This window comes from Diceros bicornis, chromosome 26, assembly GCF_020826845.1.
Source record: "Diceros bicornis minor isolate mBicDic1 chromosome 26, mDicBic1.mat.cur, whole genome shotgun sequence".
NCBI classification, from domain to species: domain Eukaryota; kingdom Metazoa; phylum Chordata; class Mammalia; order Perissodactyla; family Rhinocerotidae; genus Diceros; species Diceros bicornis.
This window is the reverse complement of record NC_080765.1, coordinates 28,082,871-28,095,407: the sequence shown is the minus strand read 5'-3', so window position 1 is coordinate 28,095,407 and position 12,537 is coordinate 28,082,871. Positions and strand designations below refer to the sequence as shown.

General features: G+C 42.5%; 1 protein-coding gene across 1 annotated transcript in view; it reads left to right on the top strand.

The window, feature by feature from the left end:
• Window positions 1-12,537, top strand: part of DCTN5 (dynactin subunit 5) — a 21,953-nt gene extending 9,416 nt beyond the window's left edge. The window contains exons 4-6 of the mRNA XM_058569855.1: window positions 2,165-2,276; window positions 8,667-8,769; window positions 11,795-12,537. Coding sequence (XP_058425838.1) covers window positions 2,165-2,276; window positions 8,667-8,769; window positions 11,795-11,892 — 313 coding nt within the window. The 3' untranslated portion in view covers window positions 11,893-12,537. The remainder of the gene's footprint in view (window positions 1-2,164; window positions 2,277-8,666; window positions 8,770-11,794) is intronic.

The following is a 12,537-nucleotide window of genomic DNA, read 5'->3' as shown; positions in this document are numbered from 1 at the left end:
GCCTTTGCTCCTGGAGCCAACCTGGCTGCCTCAGTCCCTTATTTACATCACTTCTCCATTTAGGCTTCCAGCAGATACCAACTAGAGATCTTAGGTCTTATTTCCAAAAGCTTTGGAGAGGGAATCTGATTGGCTCAGCTTGAGTTAAGTGCCCACCCCTGGTCTAAACAGCTTTGACCCAGAGGGCAGAGTTAAGTCAGGCCCAATGATCTCTCACTGGGAGTAGGGATTGTCCAAGACAGGACATGGACAAGGCAGATAAACTGACCACTGTGCCTGCCGTGGTGGGATTCTCTTTGCCTGTCTCCCCTGTGGCTAATTTTCTCTCCTGGTTCCTACCTATGGCACCATCTGCATTTCATCCAATAATTCTACAAGCATTTATTGAGTGCTTTCCTTATGCTGGTCACTAGGTTATAAACTGGACATATAAAGATGGAGAAAATGGTGTTTCTCCCTCAAGGTTCTCAAAACCTAGTGGTAAAATCAGTTACACAAACAGATAGCTACTATATAACATGATAGCCACTATATAGTGTGATACTCCTATTGCAGGGGTATGAACATGGTTAGGGAGGAATGGAGAAGAGAACAACTAACTCAGACTAACTTTAATACCTAGGAGTATATCATGCAGGAAGAATCCTGCATTTCCCATAACGGTACTGGGCTCCAGGCTTTCCATGTCATGCCAGAATTGGAGCAGGGAGTCATTGTAAATCATTCACATGAAAACATTCACTCATTAGTTCAGAAGGCTGTTGAGGGGAAACCAAAAAACCTTGTGGTACCCTCTTCTGGTTTCATATAGTGAGTGATACTCTGCTAGAGTTGTTGACTCCACCTTCTGATAAAAGCATTATTGGGCTGGATGTGGTCCAGGGAAAGCACCAAGAATGAACAAGAGGTTTATTGGTGAATGGAGGGATGTATAAATAAGAATAGTCCACGTGAGAAATGCAGAAGTATGAAAGTGTAAATAGCAACACATGAATAGAAGGTGAATGTAAATTTTTTTCCCTGCATATCCCAATACTAGAACCAGATAATAGTATAAAGTTTCAAATTTTTAATTTGAAATTAAAGAACTGGCAGTACTGCTATAGACTGTGATGAGTTCAAGGAATTCATTGCCACACAAGGGGTCCAGACTAATAACAGGAACAGATTAAGGAAGAGTTAAATAAATTATAGGTCTGTGGAGGAGAGGTATCATCTCTGACAAAATATTCCTGACAAAATAGAGTGCAAGACTAGAAAGAGCTAGTGAACATCGGCTAGTTTATATTAGTTCCAATCCAAATATTTTACATCCCAAAGTACTGAAATTACTTGTAAATGTGATCATAGAACCACTGTCAATGACATTGACTGGGGAATCCTGGAGAATGGGAACAATGCCAGAAGCGTGGAGAAAGCCTACTGACTCCTACTCACCCTTCAAGTCTTGGCTTAGATGTCACTTTCAATTAAGCTTTTACCAAACCTCCAGGGTAGAGACTTTTACCTCTGGGTAAAGTCTCCTTGTTATAGACACTCTTATAATACCCTCTCGAAAGGGTATTTTTCCTTTATTTTATCACAGTTGTAACTAATTACTTATATAATCATTTATTGAATCTTTCTTTTCTTAATTGTAAGCTCCTCATGGGCAGGATTGTGCCCCTTTTGCTTGCCATTGTATCCCCAATTCCTAGCATAGAGTCTGGCATATAGTAGGCACTCAATAAAATCAGTGAATATATAAATTTTCAGAATGTTGGGTGCTAGAAATTATATCCCATGAACCTGATGTCAGTTCCCTGAAGGATTGTAGAGTAGATTATTGAAAATGTGATCTGTGAGCATTTTCAAAGGAAACAAGAACGAGCAAACATTTGTTCATTTTTATTTGGTGCCGGCTCTTTCAGCTTTGAAGCTCTTGCTCCTTCTGCCTTGCTGTTTGCTTGCACCTTTCTTTGGTCTGATATTTATGATTTTGAGCTAGCAGTCACATTCATCTTGAACATTATAGAATTTCTCTAGGTTGAAGATTCTTTCCTTGCTAGGAACAGTCTTATTAAGACAAAATGATGGAGTTGAGATTACAATCTGTAGTTCTATAAACCTTGACCAGAAGTGCAGCACCTTGACCTTTCCTTGTTCATCTTCTTTCCTTCTCTAGTGTCGCATTCTTTCCTTTACATATTGGGGACCATGTCTTTATCGAGGAAGATTGTGTGGTCAACGCCGCTCAGATTGGCTCTTACGTTCACGTTGGCAAGAACTGTGTGATTGTGAGTATGGTGACTTGGCTGGCTAAGCGGCCTCACTTCCCTCCAGCTCCTGTCCCTCGCATTAGCGGGCCTCTGCTTCTCTAACCAGGCAGGTAGACGTTGTTTCTGGTCTACTGCTCTACCGAAATTGTTATTGGATTTGGAGTTTTTTCTAGGCATTAATAATCATAATTAACCTTTATTCAACCTCTTCCATATGGTGTTAAACTGCTTCCTTCGATTATTTCATTTAATCCTCACAACTATCCCAGGGTGGTAGGTACTGTTATTATCCCTATTTGCAGATGGGAAGACTGAAGACTTTAGATGTTAGGGGATTTGACAAGGCTAGTAAGCGGTAGAGCTGGGATTTGAACCCAAGCAGTACGAATAGCCATGCTGCTATATGGCCTACCTGTTGCTTTAGCTCAAGGATCTTACAGTCTAGTGGAGGTGAGAGGATCTTGAAGGGTGAGTTGAAGTTAGCTTGTAGACAAGGGGAGGATGGGCATTTCAGGAAAGAGATTGGTTGGGGCCGGCCCGGTGGCGCAAGCGGTTGGGTGTGCGCGCTCCGCTGCGGCGGCCCGGGGTTCGCTGGTTCGGACCCCAGGCGCACACCGACGCACTGCTTTGGCAAGCCATGCTGTGGCGGCGTCCCATATAAAGTGGAGGAGAATGGGCACGGATGTTAGCCCAGGGCCGTCTTCCTCGGCAAAAAAAGAGGAGGATTGGCGGATGTTAGCACAGGGCTGATCTCCTCACACAAAAAAAAAAAAAAAAGGAAAGAGATTGGCATGTGCAAGGGTCAGCGTCACCAGGGGCATGGTGTTAGGGGAGCTGCAAGTAGTTCAGCGTGATAGGCATGCAGGGTGCAAGTGGACCCCTTGCTCAGCAGAATCTGTAGGACCTTGGTCCACAGGAGCCTATGCATCGTTTGTTTAATCCGATAAAGCCTTTATAAGGTTGGATTTCTTGGTATTTCATAGATGAAGAGCTTGATTTCACTTAGAATTTATGAGAACATGGGCCGGCCCTGTGGCTTAGCGGTTAAGTGCGCACGCTCCGCTGCTGGCGGCCCAGGTTCGGATCCCGGGCGCGCACCGACGCACTGCTTCTCCAGACATGCTGAGGCTGCGTCCCACATGCAGCAACTGGAAGGATGTGCAACTATGACATACAACTATCTACTGGGGCTTTGGGGGAAAAATAAATAAATAAATAAAATTAAAAAAAAAAAAAAGAATTTATGAGAACATCCTGGGTGAGAATGTTAATGATTAGAGCCGAACTGCCTAAATGTTTAGGGAAAATGTTTCCTACCTTTGCACCTCATTAAATTTGTACCTCAGAGACCGCCTGGAGGGAGAGGATGGGGCAGGTGAGTGGGCACACTGAGGTCCTGCTCCACCTCCCCCACTCACCTGCAGTTAGGGTGATTCTGGTTTAAAGACTGGTGAAACTTTATGACCTGATACAGTCACAGCGAACCAGCGGCAGCAGCAGCAACCCAGCTAAGGCTTTCGCAGACATAGCCTGTGGGGTGCCAGGATGTCCCATGGTGGCACCAGGAGTGTTAACTCCATGGAGAGGGTGAAGCCGGCCGAGCCTCCAGTGAACTCTGCCTGATCAAGTACCTGAGCTGACCACTCTCCTTTATAGTTGAAGCCCCCTAGAGCTGACATCTTAAAGGACACGTAGAGGAAAACCAATTTTAGTTAAGTGGGAAGCTCAACTAAAAGTGAGAGAAGAGTTGAGGGTGTGGATAAGGCTGGAAGTGACAAAAGTGTGCCAAGAAGGGAAACGATGGCAGTTTGCCTCTTGTGTCCTGTGAATTGAGGAGCTCTGAGAAAAACCGCCTGGCCTCAGCCTGGCTCAGAGCTTGCTTGGTGTTATGATTCTTTCTGTTCTCCAACCCTGAAACCAGCTGCATTTTAGCTAATCTGGAACCTGGGCTGATTTTTTACTGAATTTTTGTTTAAAACAACAGGTTCAACGGAATGAAACCAGTTAATATAGAAATAGGGAAACTTACAGTTTACAGCGTTGTGGGACAATGTAAACAGTCTACAGAATAAATTTTAAAATTTTGTTTCTTCTTTCTTTGTGAGACACAAGATTCTCAGCTCCAACCACTGGTCTAAGAAGCTGAATAATTCTTTGCAAAACTGTGGGAGCCCTGTGGGCACGGGGAGGTTTACTGATGTTGTGGCATCTTTAGAGTGTACATGCATTCAACTCTTACCTTCAGGGCTGCCCTCTGGCGACCTTTGCCTGCGTTCCTAAGATTTCAGGACAAATTTAGAAACTGGGTGGGCTCTTTAATATAGGTGACCCCCCACTTAAATCAAGTAGGTGAAAAATTTGCATTATAAAAAAATAAGTTGGAGGGCCAGTCCAGTGGCGTAGTGGTTAAGTTCACGCGCTCCGCTTTGGTGGCCCAGAGTACACGGGTTCAGATCCCAGGCACAGACCTATGCACCGCTTATCAAGCCATGCTGTGGCAGGCGTCCCACATATAAAGTGGAGGAAGATGGGGATGGGTGTTAGCCCAGGGCCAATCTTCCTCAGCAAAAAGAGGAGGATTGGCAATAGACGTTAGCTCAGGGCTGATCTTCCTCACCAAAAAAACAAAAAGTTGGAGGCTGAGTAGAGAGGGTGAACTAGTATCTTTGGAGGAGTATTCACACTAAAATGTCTTTATAAAGCCTGAGACAGTGAAATTAGAATTTAATGTACAGAAATCCAAATCACAGCATTAATGGAATGAAAATGAGCCTTGACTTAGTGCATGCACACTAAGTTGGATGTCGTGCTGCTTTGAGTTTCCTTATGTTTCCCACGTAAGTCTTTTTCATTTCATTCTCATAACTTTGAGGGAGGTATTGTTATTCCTGATATTATAGATGAGGAGTCCAAGAGACAGAAATTAAATGACCAGTCTGGAGTCACAGGGTCACAAACCTCGGAAAGCTGGTTAGGAGAACATTAGTCCTGCTCCAAGGTCTTGTAAAAACACAAGGCTTTAGCCCTGAGGCAGCAGAGCCAGCAGCAGGAGGGTGGGAGGGCAGGAACCTTTCAGATTTGTGTCTCCATCTTCTAAAATGGCACCTGATCCACAGCAAGGGCTCAACAAATACTGTTTGAATGAAAACAAACAAACAAACAAATTAATTAGTACCTCAGACTAGATTCTAGGAAAAGCCGAGACCTTTTCCGGGTTTTTAAATGGCTGTTCCCATTAATGCAGAGCCAGCTCTTTGCTCTGGATAAGACTCAGACACTAAAGTATCAAAAAACTGGCAGAAACCTTACAGTAACGTTCCAGAAACCATGAGGGCACAGCAAAGGTAGACGGTGCAGTGGAGAACCACATTGCTGCAAAAAACATTCCAGTCTGGCTTGTTACTCAGAATTAAGGAGAGTGATTGTTTTACCAAATATTCTCGTCCAGAGGAGTTCCTTTGTATGTGTTGGAGACAGAAAGTCTTTGGTTCAGCCTGATGTTGGAGGAAGGGGGAAGATAGTGAAATCTATCCTCTCCTCTCACTCTGACTATTTGACAAAAGCTGGCTTTCCAACCTATAGCTGGGTTTTTCTTCTATTTTCCTCAATGACATGAAGACATCACCATATTAGCCTAGTCCTTTAGCCCTGTGTCTTATCCCCAGAGCAAAATGTCTGAAAGGTTAAAATCCAAATGCTCTTCCCAATGCTTAGGGAAATTCAGTCCTATTGTTAGGTTCTCTGCTTTTTTTACCACTTTTTAATACATCAATTTATGACGTAGTCATTGTTCACTCTTACTTATTTGCTGTACTTACTTGCTGAACCTTTACAAATTCTCAAGTAATTTCAGGAGAAAGATCCGTTTAGAATTCTAGAATCGCAGAGCTAGCAGGCACTCTTTTAGAGTTTAGCTGTCCCCTTAACACACAGATCCTTCCTGTAGCATCCTATGTGGTAGTCTAACTTCTCTTTGGATATGTGAAGGTGTGAGTATTAATCAGAATTGCCCAAATTTCTGCAGGAAAAGCCTAACAGGCAATATTAATAGGCACTGTTACTGTGCTGTGAGTGTTAAACGTTTATTATCTCTAACCCTGACAGCATCCCTGCAGGTTTGGCTTTACCATAGATGAGGAAACCAAGGCTCAGAGATGCTAAATAACTTGCCTAAAGAGATATAGTAATTGCTGTAATACCAGCAACATGCAGTTCTTGACTCCTCCTAGGAAAGAATAAAGAATTAGTTTTGGCTTTTAACCTCCTCAGCTATTGCCAATCCCTTCATGCCTATGAAGTACTTGCATTTTATGTTTGGCTGCTATTTAATTGATGAGTTTACCTACAATGCTTTGAAACCCAGTTAAGCATCATTTCTCTGAGTGGGCAGAATGGCCAACTAGTAAACAAAGCAGGTGCCTACAGGCTGTGTGGTAGCCTGTGGTGCACAGTGAAAAGATTCATTTCTCATGTTCTTCTTTTCCAGGGCCCTTTGTCTATGGATCCCTATATGTGAATGGATCATGCCTTATGCAGCACATTCTCTTTCCTTTTATTAAGTGCCCTGTATGCTTAGTCTGAGTCATTAGGAGCTTAGGTATCATAGGACATCTTTGAATTAATTTGGGAGTCACCAGGGGAGCTGGCCAGCTGCCGTATTTTTGAAATTGCCCATAGCAGGTAATTCATGGAAGACAACTTTCCAAGGAGGAATGAAGAGCTGCAGTCATAACTTGTTTCTGAGCGAAAGATGTTGCCAAAGCTATTATCCACCCAGCTGGAGACAACTTACAGCCACTTAAGAAATTCAGACCTTGGCCACAGCCCCAGTTGCCTAGTGGTTAGGTTCAGTGTGCTCCGCTTTGGCAGCTTGGGGTCGGTTCCCAGGTGTGGACCTACACCTTTCATCTGTCAGTGGCCATGCTGTGGCGGTGGCTCACATACAAAAAGAGGACGATTGGCAACAGATGTTAGCTCAGGGCAAATCTTCCTCAGCAAAAAGAAAAAAACAAAGAAGAAATTCATACCTTAGAGGTATAAGCTCTTTAAAAAATTCATTTGACAATCTACCTGGAAATACATATGATTTGGGTTTTTAATAATGGGGAGAATTTGAACACAACCAAAACAAGTATCTTTCACATTCTTTGGTAAAATCTGAGATCTAGATGGGTTAGCATTGTCCTGCTCTTTGTTAGTTCCGCATTCTCAGCTGGGTATATTTTACCAAATCATCTGACTGGAACACCAGTGAACTTACAGGCCCTGGTGATGTAAACACAGTCAATGAAGACTGAAACTTTCATTTACTCAGCAAGTAGTCTGAGGCACAACTTTAAACTGTATACAGAAGCCTCTCCTTTACCTTAACCCATGAAATAAATGACTCTCCCAGACCTTATTTCTTGCTCTCAAAATGCCATAGGTGATGGCAGAATTGAAAAGTGATGGCAATGGATAAAGCCAAACATAGGGTTCAGCCTAAATCTTCAAATAATTACCACTCATCTGTGGGAGAACAAATGACCTAATAACTTCATATCCAAATGAATTTGTCAAAACTTGTCCAGTTGAAATCGACAAAAGAACAAACAAACCATAAACTTATAGGTGTAAAATGGAACGTATTGGCTAATATAAACCAAGAGTACAGAAGCAGATCCTAATTTCATGCACAAATGGCTCCAGGAGTTCAATTGATGTCATGAGAATTAGTCCCCATCCCTTTTTTTCCCCTGGGGGGCTCTCAAGGCAGGTTCTTCCCTCATGGGAACAACACAGTTGTTCAGGCTTCTATCTTATCTTCTAGAAACCCCAAACTTTCAAGAAAGAGCTTCTTTTCCCAGTAGTCCCAGCAGAAGCCCCAACATTGAGATTTATCAGACCGATTTGGTTCTATGCAGATTCCCTAAACCAGTTGCTGTGGCCAGGCTTGGAGTTTGGGGTTTGGGATGGGATGTGAAACACATGGACTGAGATGAGATTAGGGATGGTTCCCAAAGAAAATATAGGTTCCATTGCCAGAAGAAAAGGGAATGGATGTTGAACAAGCAAAACAATAGATGTCCATGAAATTAGAACAAAAAAATTAAACAGAACTCTTGGAAGACCAAATTTCACATAGTCTGTAATACCTAAGATAACCAGAACTGACTCTAGCATACAGCCCCACCCTAAATGTACACAAACACACACACACATACACACTTACACATTCACATCCTGCCTCCTCCTCCTTCTCAGGTACCACCTGAAGTATGAAATTGTAGCCAAGCCTCTTGTCACTTTCCCTGGCTATTATATAATATCATGAATGGAGAAAATATAAAATAGCCTCCACACAGCAGACTAGACAGCTTTTACTCCCATTTCCAGGTCTATTTCCTATTAACAAGATTTTCATTTCAGGGGCGCCGGTGTGTGTTGAAGGACTGCTGCAAAATTCTCGACAACACAGTATTACCCCCAGAAACTGTGGTCCCACCGTTCACCGTCTTCTCAGGCTGCCCAGGTAACCTTGGGTGTTGATTATTAAAACTCAAGTTTATTTCCTATCACAAAAATAATGCATGCAATATCTGTCTCTGACACTATGTGGTTCCAGCTGACTTAAAAATTCTCCTGCTACAAAGTACCTAGAAATGCTATCTAAAATATGACAGGTATCCTTTTCAATGCGTAATTAGGTTCACAAGGAAATTATCAAGGGTCGGAAGCAAAGAGGAAACTAAACCCACACTGTAAGCATGCTTAGGTTGATGCATCTTCATAATAGAGTGGTATAGGGTTTGATACTCATGTGGGGATGAGAGATAAAGCCTTGCAACCACACATGGCAGAGAGAGCCTCTTGAAGGGTGGTCCCTCAATAAAAAGTTGATGTAGAACAAATCTGCCACCAGCACAGGAAACGTACAAATAAGCGTGTCTCTCTTGGCCCGGGCTCTAGATGGGAAAAGGAAAAGTCTCTCCAGAGAATTCTAACTGTGGCCTTACCCCCACATTGGTTGGGAGTTTGAACTTGTACTTCCCACACTGCCCAGAAATGCCCAAACTGAAAAGTTAAGATAATACATGGTCTAAGACCAATCACGGCTCTAGGACACCAGACGGAAGCAAGTATGTCACCTCTTGACCTTGGCTGGCAGAGTACCGCCAGGTAAAGCCCCTCATGAGCTCAGAGTTCCAAATTATAAAACGTGAGCCAACAAAGGAAATACGTGTTCATCCTAGGAGGCTTGGAAAACACTGACAGGCAGAAGGGAGAAGAAAACCTCACATTCTTCCTCCCCCCAAGACAGTTTGTTTTCTTCTACATATTGTTTTACACGGTTGAAATCACGTAGCGTCTACAGAGGCACATCACAAATTCACGGATGAAAGATGGTATGAAGAGAGAGATTTGACAATATATGATATCTACCGCTGGTGGTTTGTTTTTCCAATTAAAAAAAATCTCATTACTCAGAGGATGTCCGAATCATCCACTCAGATTCTTTGGGGAGGAATTGGCCATTCTGCTGTTTCATGCATCTCTGCTTTTGCAGAGGAGGAAGAAGAAACTTTTGTTTCGTTATTCCCCTCATATTGGGTTCCCAGTGTGAAAAAGTTTAATTGTTCTTAGCAAGTGCTAGACCAGAACAGCCCCAGCAGTTGTTTTAAATGATTGTCAAACAAGCATCTGATCTGAGATGAGGAGGCTATTGCCAGAGAAATATTTTAATCTCTTTTAACTTATTCAGGGTTAAACGAACTTACTGTGGTTGTTCAGTACTGATGGCAGAAGGCAGGGAAGCACTGCTTGGTATTTGAAATCCAAATCAACTCTGTGTTTGGAGGTTCTGATGGAGGATTCGTGCTGCTGGGACCTTAGAGATCATTGTATAAATGAAGAAACTGAGGCCGAGAGGGGTGGATTGTCCAAGGTGTCAGAGCTGGTTAGTGGGAAAGCCTTGACTAGCACTGAAGACCCCTTATTTAGAGGCTAGTACTTTTTGCACTGTGATAAGATACTTCCCATGTTTATTTTACTTAGTTTCACAAACAAATGCTAACCATGTAGATACTGCTAATGGCAATCTCCATCTTTAATAAAGAGGCATAGGGTTGCAGGAAAACTCGCACATTTTTATAGGGCTCCACTGCGTGAAACTGAATCATGGAACAAGATGAAAGGCAAACTGTAAACTATCCAGAAAGGATCTGCGTCAAGAGCCAAAAACTCAAGTGCCTGCAGGAGCCAGACAGATCTGTAAATGATTGAAGTAATAGCCTGTCATAGCTGTTTAAGAATACAGGCCTAATATTATGAGATCTTCTGATGTTTCATGAGGAGCTAAAAATCTGAATTTTTGTGATATCTCTGAATTTTTAAATGTTTGCTACTAATTTTTTAAAAAGATTAAATACTGTGCAGAGCAAACATGTTTGCAAATCTAACATGGGCTGCTAATTTGTAAAAGGTGCCTGTGGGAATTATGTACTTTTTTAGACGATTTTTTTCTATCCTACCTGTTATTTTCTCTCTATGTATATACAAGTGCATATGTTTTTGCCTGTATAGGAGTGTATATATATGTGTGTATATATATTTGTGTATATACTATGGGTATATGAAACTTTATATAAACAGAATCACACTATTCTGTTTGGAAACTTGCTTTCTTAACAGTGTATCTTGGGCATCTTTTCTTGTCAGTATGTAGAAACTCACCTCTTTCCTTTTACTGGTTACCTGTTTTTCATTGCGTATGTGTATCATAATGTAATTAATCAGTCCTCTAGTATAATGGATCGTTAGAAGTTGTACCTGGTTTGTCAGGATTAGAAATTTTGCTGCATCGATGCTCTTGTACATGTACTGTGTAATGGGCAAGATTAGCTGTAGAATACATTGTTAGAAGTTGGATTGTCAGGTCACAGAATATGAACTTGTAAAAGTTGCTAGATAGTCCTAAATTGTTCTTCAAAATGGTTATATGAGTTTATACTTCCACCCATGCTGTGTACAAGTGCCTCTTTCCCAGAAATTCTTAAATATGATTGCCCCATCCTTTGTCTTTCTGTAGGACATTTCTGTTCTACTCCCATCCATGATTTGTCTGTGTGTAGCGTGTTCAGGCGTTGCGTTCAGTTTCCTTATATGAATAGCAGGGCAGTTTCTTACCTCAGGAGCGCTCACTTTGGCTTGCCCAATAGGTGTCACACCAGAATCAGGGGATGGATGACTCCTTGTCTGGAACAACCTCCGATGTAGTCAGAGAGCCTTAACTCTTCAGATTATGCAATAATCTACCTCTTTTACCTGGAATGTATTTCTGTGTTTTGAGATCAGTATTATTTGTTTCCCCCCCACACGAAAATTCAAAACATCTGGAAGATATAGTCAGTAGAAATATTCTGTTAACACCAAAGATGGAAAACCTGGCATTTAGACTCCCCAGACTAGAGAAAAGAGCCCTCTAGGGGTTTAAACAGAAGTCAGAGCTGCAGGCCTCCCCTGGCTCCCTGTGGTTGACCAGGTCTTTCTTTCCCCAGGACTCTTCTCAGGGGAGCTCCCAGAATGTACCCAGGAGCTGATGATTGACGTCACCAAGAGCTACTACCAGAAGTTTTTGCCCTTGACCCAGGTCTAATGTCGCTGCTTCGTGTCTTGAATTCGCTTGAGCTCTGAGATGAACTTGGGGACAAAGTGAACCTGTCAGCATCTACACAGAGCTCTTGTGTCTTTGACACCTCCCACCCTTCCTTTTTTGTTGTTGTTGGGTTTTTTTGTTTAATTCTTTAGAATTTCTCAATCCTTCCAGGCTCTAAGCTGTTAAGACTTTAATAACAGGACGTCTGGAGGAGTCGTCTCCAAATGCTGTGCTTAAACCTTATCTATTAACAGTCACTTCATACCATTATCTGTGGAACACAGAATCGTCTGTTCCCAACACTCCCACCCCTGGGTCCTGTGGATGGCTGGATCCTGCCTGAAGCAGGCCTGCAGAGCAGAGCACTCTGTCCCAGCGTGGAGTTTACGAAGCTGGTGTGCTGCTCATGGCTGTAAGCTCCCCACCGTGAACACTACTCACATGGATCACTCTCAGCTTTCCTCCTGCTAACACGCTTGGCCAGTTGCTCATAATCTTGGAGAAAAAGTGTTCATGACTTTTCAGAGCCCAGATTCCTGTTGGCTACTAAAACTTGAAGGGAGGCGTGGTTAGTATTTCTCTTCTTCCCAAAATGACCTCAACTGTCATTTTAACCCAGGGTGACTAATAAAAGACTTTCTAGCA